At 40.2% G+C, this 13,388-nt stretch overlaps 1 protein-coding gene across 1 annotated transcript; it reads left to right on the forward strand.

The window, feature by feature from the left end:
* Positions 1-278: 278 nt before the first annotated feature.
* On the forward strand, positions 279-1,226 carry LOC109929439 (olfactory receptor class A-like protein 4). The gene has a single exon (XM_020529119.2). The coding sequence runs from the start codon at positions 279-281 to the stop codon at positions 1,224-1,226; it is 948 nt and encodes a 315-aa protein (XP_020384708.2).
* The last annotated feature ends 12,162 nt before the right edge of the window (positions 1,227-13,388 follow it).

Here is a 13,388-nt window from a genome sequence, read left to right on the forward strand (position 1 = left end):
CAGCCAGTGCAATTTGATGAGGATAAGCACAATAAGTGAACAGGTCTTCATGTAGAACAGGAAATAGGAACAAATCACATTCAGAATTTATTATTCAGAGGACAATAATAAAGAACAGACAAATTAATCCTCAAATGGATTTGAAAGTAAATCAGTTTTTGTTTTGGAGTTTAAATTTTAAAGGTTTAGTGGAGTTACTTCCTCAATGAGACTAATATATTCATTCTGTATAATATCTGTTATCTTTCAGCGATCTGTAGATGCAGTATTGATGTGACATGGCTGAACATTCTGTACAGGTTTTCGTCTGTGGTTTGCTTGTGTCCTGTGGGATTTTTGGAAATGCTCTGGTTATCTGGATTGCTGTTGACTCCATTCGGGAAAACCGTTACCTCTCCTCCTCCGACCTCATTCTGATGAACATTGCAGCTGCAAACCTGATGCTTTCCCTGACAAGGAATACCTTGCTTCTGACATTCGATGCTGGACAGTCTGTTTCTTTCTCTGACCCAGGCTGTAGGTTGATGATGTTCATCTGGACCTGGCTGAGGTCAGCAAGTATTTGGGTCACCCTCTGTCTGAGCCTGTTCCACTTTATTACAATCAGAACAAGCCGGAGCATGTTGGAAAGGTTACATGAGAGGAGGAAGGTTGTGAATGCCCTGGTGGTAGAGTGGGCTTTGAGCTTGTTCTACTCAAGCTTCGCCCTACCGTACTCATCCAACTCCAAGAACAACACTACCAATAACTTAATGGTGATCAGTAGCACAATAAGACCTTTATTTGGCTGTGTGTGGACATTTCCAAATGAAATTAGTGGCCTCGCATATGCAATGGTCTCTGTTGTAATACATGAAGTAATCCCTATTGGTCTAATGATATTTGCCAACACTGCCACATTGCTATTTCTCTACAAGCACTACAGGAAAACTCAGGATGTCCAATTCGCCAGTAGCCACATTAATTCTGAATGGGAAGCTGCAAAGACCATCCTATGTCTCATTTTACTGTTCATTTTCTCTTGGGGAACCCACGTATTTTCAATAAATTATTATAATTTTAAGGGTAGTCCTTCAACAAGGTACATGCTAATTATTGCCAGGTTCTCGGCCTCAGGATTTGTGGGGTTCTATCCACTGGTGGTGGCAATTGGACACACCAAATTCAAAAAGAAAATAAGATTCATTCTGAAGTGTGGATGGCTGAATCCCACACAACAGAAGTGATTTTTTTAAAATCAGAAATAGTCAAAAAAGGATTGTCTTGTCTGCAGCAAAAAAATGGCTACTTAAACTGTGCGAATTTCTAGAAACTTTTCCAAATGTCACTGTTTAGTGGATTATGCTGTAAGTGCATAGAGTTGTGAGATAGCTTTGCTGCCAACCTATATCTTATTTATATAATGTCTATTATCAACTTATGCCCTCAGATGTTTATAAAAGTTATAGTCTGCACCACTATGCCCCATCCTATAACTGCATAAGGCACTAAGAACCTATCAACAGGAGCAAACCATTCAGCTTCTTGAACCTGGACTGATATTCAATAATGGCTGATCTGTAGTTCAACCCCATCATTCCATATCCCATCTAACCTCAATATAACAGAAATGAATCAAGCTCAGTTCTGAAAGCTTTGACCAAGCCAGCATCTGCAAACATTTGGGAGAAAATGTCTCGATTTCTGCGACCTTTTCTAAATAACCTACTTCTACTGCATTAAGTACCTCCATCAGATCACCATTCAATCTTCCACATTTACAGAATACAAGCCAGGCTACTGCAACCTGTCTTTTTTTAGCTTTACAACTATTTTGGTGAATATGTGGTACAAAGCCTCCATAACAAGTGTATCCTTCCTGTGATGCACGGCCCAAAGCTGAATGCTCCAGATGGGATCTAACCAGGGCTACATACCACTGTCGTAAAAACTCCTCTCCTTTGTATTCCAGCCACCTTGAGGGAAAGGCTAACATCTCATTAGTCTCTTGCATTGGTTTCAGTAACTATGTCCTAACTTTTAGTGGTGTCTGGATATGAATACACAGGCCCCTTATCTTCCCCATATTTCTCACCATTCAGAAAATACTTAATTTATCTATCTTAAATCTAAAGTGGACAAGCTCACACGTACCCTGAATTTCATTTGCCATAATTCTACTCACTCATTTATCTATGTCTTCTTATAATTTCCAATTCTCACCTGCACTATTTATTGTGCCCTGCAACTTAGTGTCATCTGCAACCTCTGAGATACACCTATTTCTTCATTCATGTCATTTATAACTGTAGTGAACAGCTGTAGCCCAATTGAGCCAAGTCAAGATGGTGTGGTTTAGGGAGTAGTGAGCATGAAAAAGGTGTGTTCCCAAGTATCTGCTTCTCTTGTTCTTGTGGTGGTAGAGATCAGGGTTTGGAAGCCGCTATTGAAAAAGACTTGGTGTGTTACTGCAATGTATCACATAGATGGTGCACTTACTGCCCCTGAGAATCACTGGTAGGGAGAGTAAATGTTTCAGGTGGTGTATGGGATGCTGATAAAACAGTATCCTGATGGTGCTGAGCTCATTGTGTTGATGGAGATGCACACATCAGGCAAGTGTAAGGTATTTCATCCCATTTCTGACCTGTACTTTGTAGGTGATAGTCAAGCTTTGAGAAGTCAGGGGGTGAGTTACTTGTCATAGACTATCCAACCTCTGAGCTGCTCTTGTACCACAGTACTTGCATGGCTGGTCCAGTTTGGTTCCTGGTCAATGCTAATCCCAGGAGGTTGATGGTATCGTATTTTGCAATGGTAGTGCCAACATCAAGGGGAGATGGTTTTCTTTTACCCAGATGTTCCATCAAGTTCAAACCTGTTCATTCCCCATATTTCCATCTTTTAAAGTAGCAATCTCACTCCGTTTTTAAAGGGAGTTTTTCTGGACTCGCCAGAAGAGTCTGTGCCTTACTTTCGTGTAAAGAAGGTTTTCATGCTAGCCTCCTGTTTAATTATGTTTGTAATAATCTGAAATATGTGCCCTTTTACAATAATCTCACTGACAGTCTCTCACTCTCTTAAAACTCTTCATTATTTTGTAGACCTCTATCAAATCCCCTCTTAAGTTGCCCAATTGGTGTGCTGATAGGGGGCAGTATAATAGAATAGAGAAGAAATGGAGTTCTTTCCCAATCTCTGTTTATTAGCTTCCATAAGCATGTGCAGGGGTGGATATTCTATGAGGACAATGTGAGACTAGGCTGTGCTTCTCCATAGTGGAGTGGACTCACACAGGTAAAGGATGTCCACTTGGGCAAGATGTCAATAGCAAAGCCAATATCTGCAAGCAAAGAAAATCAAAAAGGAGGCTGAACAAGGAAAAATAGGCTAAATAAAGGTGCCAACTGTTTCAGTGCAACATGGATATAACTGTAAACAGCGCCTTGTGTTAATCACTGAGTGCAGTAGTTTGTATGGACAACTGTTTATGTCTGATGTTCTAAAATCCGGAAACTTATCTATAAAATGATGTTGAATAACACAAAGATCTGAACCCTTACGGTACTCATTTGACATTTTTCTGTACGTTGGAAAAGTTAATCTGCATACAATGTCATTCAAGCATATTAATTGATAGTGGATCGATCTCTCCATCAGACAGTTCTGGTGTACAACTTCATGTCAAATCATAAACAACGTATGTTTCAAAACATTAGTAAAATAGTGAACATAACCATGTGTAACCAGAGTCAGTAACTGCCGAACACTTACAGCTTGTCGCTATGTTGGATCTGGGACAGGAAACCTCCTCTTTGTTTAGATATGTGCACACCGAGGAACAGCTGTGATCTGTAGCTGATTGTCTGTCAGTCTGTGTCTCTGTGTGATACAAAAAATAAAGACCATCTTATTCATTTGAAATCATGTTATTTTGTGCTTTGTACATAGCTAACATCTATTGAAAGTGTCAGTTTCAACTGCTAGAAATATTAAATGTGCATCCCTCAGAGGTTCACTCCTTGACTTGCCTTCACTTTGGTCAACAAACTGAAATGATGGGCAAATTGTAATAGTCTTTAGGTTCAGGAAACATGATGAAATCATCGAAAAAATTGCGCTCCCATACAGCATGCTACAAAAATATCATCAAATAACTTATCATTAATGCTTGAAGTACTCAGGAATCCAGGACTGTGAGAAAGTATGACAATGCCATTTCATTGGGCTGGATCTCATGGTCAGTAGAAAATCAACAGTACACCTCAATGACCTTGAAGAATGTTGCCCACAAAGATCAAGCACTCTTTGTTGAGTAAAAACAGAGTTAATGTTTCAGGTCTGAAGAAGGATCGAGTTCTGAGGAAGGGTCACCGGACCCGAAACGTTAACTCTGTTTTTTCCTTTACAGATGCTGCCAGACCTGCTGAACTTTTCTGCAACTTTGTTTTTGTTCCTGATTTACAGCATCCGCAGTTCTTTTGGTCTTTACTCTCTGTTGAGTGCTTGATTTGAACATTTGGTTTGAATCTGGCACCAATTCAAAGGAATTTCCAAGCATCCAGCAGCAATGATGCACCATGCAGAGTGAAAGCCAATCAAATCAAAGTATACTAGACAACAAGGTGCAGGGCTGGATGAACACAGCAGGCCAAGCAGCATCATAGGAGCAGAGAGGCTGATGTTTCGGGCCTAAACCCTTCATCAGAAAGTATACTCACTGATTAGAAACCAGGAAGTACGAATTACAGAACCCATTCATTTTTAACTTTTACAGTTGATAAAATTAAACGACTGGGACATAACGCAACACTAAGAAAGATTTTAAAATTTCAAAAGCAAAGTTTTGACCGAGTTATTATTTTTAAATGATCTGAAAGCATTATGTACCTCTACTGATTCTCTGGCCTGGTATTCTGCATGTATATTTCTGTCTACATAAATTTAAACTGCATCCTTTCAGATTTCTGAGAATGGGCCCATATCTTGTAGTTCTAGAGTTTGTCATATTCCTGAAATGTTAGAATTGCTTAAGGATTTTAAATCTTGAATTATATTTTGACTGAGTAAACAATCACAACATTCAACTTCTCCTCACAATTTAGATGCTTTGAATTATGTAGCAGCTTAGTTGCCCTTATCTCCATTGTTTCCAGTGCCTGGATGTTCTTGCTGGGGAAAGGTATAGAGTGCTCCAAGTCGTCAGTGTTGGAGATGCAGGTCTGTTTAAGGTTAAATGAGAATAACTCGAGTTCACTTAGGCAGATGATGCTTATGTGGCACAGTAGTATTGTCCTTACCTCTGGCCCAGAAGACCTTGCGTCAAGTCCTATCTGTTCCAGTTGTGTCATAACATGCCTGAACAGGTTGATTAAAAAGATCTAAAATTTCAGATGGCTCTTCTAGTGCATTCGAAGTGTCCCTATCTCTGAACCAGGAGGCTTGGGTTCAAGACCCACCTACTCTAGAGGAGTGTGAAGGCATTGCTGAACAGGTTGATTAGAAAGTTTAGAAAAAACAAAGAGCTTGGGTAGAGGGCTCTTGTGGTACAGTGGTAATGTCCCTAACTCCGAACCAAGAGATTTAGGTTTAAATTGAATCCGCTCCAGAGGCGAGTTATGACATCCCTGAATAGGTTTATTTAAAATGCTCATAAGAGCTTGGGTGGTCCCCTTCCAACTCCATTTTGATTTAGCTCCCTCCTTCCTTCCATATCTCTCCCTCATCTTTGGTGGTCTGCATTGCTCTTAATGGGCTTTGCATGTAAATTAATCAATTGGAAAGGGCAGGGAATTTACTGGTGGTGGTTAATACATGAAATGTATCATGGGTGATTTGGTGATGTGTGTAAGAGTACTTCTGGATATAAAACAAAATTTAATAGAAAAGCTTGGGTGCCACCCAGAAATAGATCATTTGAAAGAGCATTTGACTGAAGATTTAAAGGTTCCTGGTTTAATCCTGGATCTTGGCAATGGCATTTCTGCATTCACTTCATGAGAACACACAAATCAGGAGAGGAGTTTGACAGGCAGCCTAGCTGATATCATTCATAGAATCATAAAATTCCTACAGTGTGGAAGCAGGCCATTCAGCCCATTGAGTCCACACTGCTCCTTTAAAGAGCATCTTACCCTAGCCCTGTAACTCTGCATCTCCCACAGCTAAACCACCTAGTCTTCACACCCCTGGACACTATGGGCAATTTAGCATGGCCAACTCACCTAACCTGCACATCTTTGGACTGTGGGAGGAAACTTGAGCACCTGGAGGAAACCCACGCATACACCAGGAGAATGTGCAAACTCCACACAGACAGTCGCCTGAGGCTGGAATCGAACCCGAGTCCCTGATGCTGTGAGGCAGCAGTGCTAACCACTATGCCACCATTACTGAAAGTCAACATGTCCCTCACCATGCAGATTACAGCAATTCTACTCATTTTGTAGGGTTTTTTTTAGAAAAGAGGTTGAGTGCTTCCACAGCTATTGTTCGTGTTGAGGGTGTTCTTAGAGAGGGAGCACTGCAGTGTCACCAACACTCTTGATGTCATTAGAGAGAGATACCAGGATATTGTAGGAGGTGGAAAGCATTATTCCCCCCTCCATCTCCATTTTGATTTAGTCCTCTTCCTCTCTCCCTATCATTCCCTCACTTTTTGGTGTCATTGCACTGCCCCTGACAGGCTTTGCATGTAAATTGATAATTTAACAGGAAAAAGGGATGATTTAGTGTGGAAGATGAAGGAATAGAGTAACATGGATGATTTAGTGGTGGGAAAAAGAACAGTTATGTGTTGCATGAAAGCACTTCTAGATAAAAAAAAAATTAGATGTTTTGGTGGTGGGACCAAAAGTCCACTAAACAAAAACGGGTGGGATAAGAAGTTCAGTGGTGTGTTAAAACATCGCTAGATATAAATAAAACAACATTGTTACCAGTCAGAGACAGGTGGGCACCAGGAGATGGGGTGCATTATTTCTCCATTAGATTACACTTTGATTTAACTCCTCACTCTTTCCCTACCCTTCTCCTTTGTTGTTGTTGCACTGCCCCTAGTGGACATTGGTGCAATTCATTAATTGTTTCAATTGTCAAACGACTGATTCGGTGGAGCATGGCCAAAAAAAAATCAAGGTGGTTTCAGGTCTTGTGATGAGTAATAACATCCTTACCACTGAACCAGAAGATCTAAGTACAAGTTCCACCTGCCCTGGAGGTGTGACACAGCATGTCCAAACAGATTGGGTTTAAAAAAAGAAAGCTTGGTTGTTCCATCATGGCAGAGGTTGACTTCTGGACAGGGATAGGATCCTGAAGTGAAACGTGGAAACTGTGTTTGTGCTAAATTACAACTTTTGACTTTTGCTGCCTAAACAACAAATAGATATTGTTTCAGAGATAGTAGGAACTGAAGAATCTGAGATAACAAGGTGTAGAGCTGGATGAACACAGCAGGCCAAGCAGCATCAGAAGAGCAGGAAGGCCGACGTTTCAGGCCTAGTCAACTGCATTGCTGTGGGTCTGAAGTCACATGTGACCAGGTAAGGATGGTAGATTTCCTTACCTAAAAGGACATCAGTGAACCAGTTGAGTTTTTATGACAATCAACAACCATTGCATGGTTACCAAAATAGAATTCAAATTCCACCCACTGCTATGTACCCATGGTCCCATAACACTAATCTGAGCTCTCAATTACTAATCCAGTGATATTACCACTATACCAACATCTCCCTTTTTTGCTGCATTGACCCAGCATCTTATCTAACCCTTGGATTTCCTTCCCATGATTAAATCTCAAAGCTGCCTGGCTCCTTTACATATCGACTTGCAGGTTTTGCACTTGGTTTTAGGAATCAAATTATCTGTGATTTACCACTATTAGTTCCATAACGCCAACGTATAATCCTCACAGATCAACTGACTCTCTGAAGAGTGCAGGAGACCCGTTCAAATGTAAAGTGATACATCATCATTGTGTAATGTGAAATAAATTTATTACTCATCCCTTGGGATTCATGCCAATTTATAGCACAACATCAAATTAGGTTTCCTTGCTGTCACCACACATTGCGCTGTTGGTTTGAAATGTCTCTTGCTCATCTATGGTTGTCATTAGAAATTAATGGCAAACTACCTTCTTGAAGGAATTGTGTGGAAGGCTTATTCGATGCTTCAGGTACGCCGGGTCAGTTCTGTCAGGTAGGATTGAAATTGTATCGTGGCCAGATCCTGTAAGAGTTTCAGATTCCTGATTTCAGAATCAGTTGTACAAGAGTTAACATTCCAGGTCAAAGACCTTGATCTGAAGGAAGACCCTTGACTTAATCCTTGTAATGTTTACTACGTTTTTCTCCCCACTGACCTGCTGAGTGGTCTAGCACTTTCAGTTTTCATTTCAAATTCCCAGCATTTGCAGTATTTTGCTTTGGCTTTGACGTTTTATAACAGTTTGTCAATTTAACAGGCATTTTATGCTTTTAGTCACAATTTACTGGTCTATTGAATTTAGTTTCTAATTTGAAAATGTTGGAACATGCACTTCTGGGAACTGATTTTAATTCCCTTCCTTCACTCACCCAGCAGAAACAATCAAGGAAGGGTTAAAATTGTCCACTTACCAGTCTAAGACTGGCAGCATTTTATCTTCAACGTGAAGATGACCGAGACCCCTGGTGCTGGTAGGTGAGGACTTCATTTAAATGTAAATGTTCTGGTCTGGTGATGGGGGTAATCCTTGATGATTTTAATACAGATGCAGGAAGCTCACAATGTGGCAGAAGCCAAATAATGGTCATTGGATGCCATGAAATGTTTATAAATGGATGTGCCATTCTTTCAGGGGTAGCATGGTGGTTCAGCGGTTAGCACTACTGCTTCACAGCACCAGGGACCTGAGTTTGATTCCACCTTCAGGTGACCGTCTGTATGGAATTTGCCCATTCTCTCCGTGTCTGTGAGGGTTTCCTCCAGGTGCTCTGGTTTCCTTTCACAGTCCAAAGATGTGCAGGTTAGGTGGATTGGCCATGCTAAATTGTACCATAGTGTCCAGGGATGTGCAGGCAAGATGGATTAGCCATGGGAAATGCAAGGTTACAAGGACAGGGTCGTGGGTCTGGACGAGATGCTGCTTGAACGGTTGGTGTGGACTTGATGGGTCAAATGGCCTGCTTCCACACTATAGCAAGTCTATGATTAAAATGAACTGGTGTCCTTCCCTTTGTTTTCCTGTGAATCTCTGGATCTCTCCCCAGTTGGTCATTAACCTTGCTTCTCTCCATGGGCACTGCATGAGTATTTCCATCATTTTCTGTTTTAATTTCACATTAACTTGTCCATTTCCTTTCCAGCTGCAGTTTCATCTGTGGTTCATTTCTGGTGTTTTCTGTTTACCCATCTGTCTATGATTGTGTGTCAATAATTGTGTGGCTGGGTGTGTGACAGTAAGTGAATGCCAGAGTCATTATGACACAGAGGGATGGGAGTAATGGGAGTAAGATCAGACATGTATGTAATGATGATGTCAGAGTCTCATGATTAAGGAAGGACAACTGGAAATAAAGAGATGTTCTAAGTGAAGTGAATGCGTTTATAGATCAAGCTGTAAATGCAGAGTGCTTGCAGTAAATTCTGTGGCCTGAAGCAACATTACTTTGAGAAAGTAAACGGAGTTAGATCCCGAACATACAAAACAAGGAAAGCCTGTTTTGGCACAATGGTTTTCATCCTCTCTCTGAGACAGGACACATGTTTTCAAGTCCCGCCTGGTCCAAAAGTCTGTAATGATATTTTTGAACAGGTATATTAGAATGTATCTATAACAAAACCAGAGGGGCCATCTGACAAATTGAGTTCATGCCAGAATATGTCTGTAAGCACACATAGCTGCAGGGAAAATAAAAAAAATGTAGGATTGCTCTAAACTAAACAGTATTCCCCACATGGTAACAACTGATTGAACAAAATTTCATTACGTTCTTTTCATTAATAGTAATTCACATGTATTGAATGGCAGATATTTGTTGGCTGGTATCAATGACTCATAATAATTGGTTTAGGATGAAATGATAAAGTATTCAGACTATGAGTGACAGTAACAGTATTCATCCACCAACAGGATTGTTAATTGGATCAGAGTGCAATTTTGCTTCACAATGATGCCAATCACTCAGGGGAATCAAACTTCAGAGTTCTTTGTATTTGGTTGAAAAATGGATTCACATCCTATTGGATGGTCTGAACTATAAAGCCAAAGAATGAGATAATTTGCGGCAATTGAAGTGGAGGTATTCTATATTGAAAGCTGAAGCATTTATATTGGTCGATGTGAGGATTGTATATTAAAATATATGGATAACCACTGCCAATAAATGCAATATTTATCTATTGAGGCAGACAAAGGACAGCTCTATTTATTTTGGTGTTCTGTTGTTGGAGGCCCATAACCATGCCTGTAACAAATGAGAAGATGGAAGCTTTTTACAGCTTAACAAATGTTGTTTGAGATTCTCCACAAAAAGCCTGCATTTGCATGTAAAAAAGAACCATCCAGATCCACTTCGCAGAAGGATACTTTCTGTCGTCTTGTGGTTTCTCCTATATTATATGGATGACCACAATGTTGGTTAACCAATCCTCCATACTAACCTTCATTTTTGGATTTCGTAGATAGCTTTACAAACAGATGCCCCTCCTGCCACTAACACTCCCCATCTATCCTGACTGGGGACTAACATACACTGGCTCGCCTGTATCAGTGCTTACATGGCCAAAATGTCCAATTTAGGCTTGAACCAAGGGCCTTCTGAGTCAAGGCCAAGAGATTTACCCACTGTACCATTCCAGCTATTTGCAGGCAAACAAATGATTATTAAGCCTTCATCTGGATGTAACTGGGCCAGAGAGCAGGGTTTGACCTAATAGTGCATCAAACAGGTAGGTTTTAAGGAAAATTTTCAATGATGTAAGGGAAATTTCCTCTAGACCAAAGCTATTGTTTTCAGCCTTCACCATAACTATATTTCTTCTCAATAACTGTATCTAAATCCCTAGTTACTTAGTCAGGTGAACCACATTTTGTCTTGGCATCCAGATTGATCCAGAACACAGATTCAAGCACCATATCTTGTCTATCAACACAGCTGTGTTCTTCCATCTCCACAATATTGTGGATCTCTGCTGAAATCTATATCCATGCTCTCAAGATTTGATGGCCAAGAAATCTGGATGTGGGAAACAGCATAAAGACTGGGACACAAAGGTCCTGCATGCCCTTATGGTGTGAGGCCCAAGGTGCTAGATCTGAATGGTTCCATGGGCTTAGTGCATTTATGTTGAGACATTGAATTGAAAGAGATATCTTGTAAGGAATATTGTGATAACATTGGACTAGGTCTTAAATAGATGAGGAAAATAGGGAGGGATGGCTTGGAAGAAGGACAATCAGGAGGGGGGGAAGGAGTGAACAATAGGTGGAGATGAAGACAAAAGAGACAGAGAACAACAGTTGGATGAAGAAATCGATAAATGTCAGCCTGGGAGAATCAATAGCTGATAATTTGGGACTGTTAATAACTGACAATGGGATGGCTGTGGTAGCAGCCCAAAGCATGACAATGTCTGGTGCATATAAATTCATCTTGTTGTAAAATAAACATGTCTACATAAACATAAAAATGTCTACATGACTAGATGGAAACAAAACTGCTGTAACTGACTGGAGACAGTGACAGGAATAGTGCAACATCCTTATTGAGCATAGTTGCATTCAAGAAAAGTCTAGATATGTATATGAAGGAGAATAAAATAGAAGGGCATGCTGATAGGTTTCGGTGAAGTAAATAATAGGAGGATTGTGTGGGGAATAGACACTAGCAAAGACCAGTTACACCAAATTGCCCATTTATGTTTGCAAATTCCATGTAGTTCTATTTAGCACATGTGAATCAGCTTGAACCACTGCTGCAGTTTAATTTCATGATGTAGACAGCATCGTACTCAGGAGGTATACATAGAGAGGTAGGCAGGTATTGGACCAGTGGCAGTATAACATCAGGTAAATCAGGCATGCTAACCCAGGAGTTTGTAATCACAATCATTGGACTTTGCTTCCTTAGAATAGCCTCTTTTATTGATTTTGTAAAAAGAGATTTATACAATTACAGAGATTTTTACAGCAGAGAAATGAACCAGATTAACCTCCGCCATGTTACTTCATCTCACCTTATTAACATAGTACAGAATTGTTATGACACAGAAGGAGGCCATTCAGGTCATTGTGCCTGCGCCAATTCTATTAGCTGGTGCCAATCTCCTGCCTTTTCCCCATATCCTTGCACAGCATGTATATCCAATGCCCTCTTGAATGCCTCCACCATATTTCCAGGCTGTGCATTCAGACCCTAACTACTCACTTTTTTTTCTCACATCACTCTAGCTTTGTTTGCACATAACTTTAAATCTATGCCTTCTTGTTCTTTTTTTCGTTTACAAGCAGGAACAATTTCCCCCTATCTACTCCATTCAGCATCTCCTCTAGCCCTTTCTCCCAAAGCTGTTTATTTAATTTTCCCATAAATGCATCTATAAAATCTTTCCAACTATCCCATTTAGAGGGTGCCTCATATTAGCACTAATTCTAGGGTAAAGACTGTTATCTGATTCTTCATCAAATTTATTAGAACTATCTTATTTTTACAGACCCTGATTTTGGACTCCCTCATAAAAGTTACCTTATTGAATCTCTTCAGAGTTTTAAAGACCTTTAGCAGGTCACCATCAATCTTTTGTTTGCTGGATGAAAGAACAACAACTGTTCAGCCTTAAAAAAAATTTTAAAAAGAAAAACTATAGGAGAGTGCTTTTTAGAAGATCCAATGGCTCCATGGAATCACTTAGAGAGCCCACTTTGAGTTGTTTTTCCTAATGTCAAACAGCTCAATAATAGGAGCATTACAATTTGTCTCAGTGCCTTCAGAACAAGGTGGAGATGATTCAATAAACAAAGTGCTATATATCAGTTATAAGACAAATGCATATCTATTGAATGATGACACTCTTTAAGCTTCGTTTCACCAGCAAAACTACGAGTCAGCAAGAACCAAGTGCAAACAAGCATATGGGTAAAAAATGTTGATTCTTTTTTCCGTCCCGAAGAAATAATTTACCTACTGGGAGCCCTTGTCATTTAATAGCTGATTCTCATGGTGGCTGGCTGGAAGGAAGTGATGAGACTACAACTCAGGGACTTGCTGACTTCATGAGTTTTTAACTAGAACACACAAGAGAAGCCTCAGCCTAGAATTTAAATCTCAAGGAGATGATCAGCATTTGTATTGCTTTTCTTTCAACCCTTTGAATACACACACACACACACACACACACACACACACACACACACACACACA

This window comes from Rhincodon typus, chromosome 31 (assembly GCF_021869965.1).
Source record: "Rhincodon typus isolate 14 chromosome 31, sRhiTyp1.1, whole genome shotgun sequence".
Taxonomy (NCBI): Eukaryota; Metazoa; Chordata; class Chondrichthyes; order Orectolobiformes; family Rhincodontidae; genus Rhincodon; species Rhincodon typus.

Bases quoted from the DNA above. Each gene is read 5' to 3' on its own strand.
- LOC109929439 (XM_020529119.2), top strand. From the start codon at position 279: ATGGCTGAACATTCTGTACAGGTTTTCGTCTGTGGTTTGCTTGTGTCC.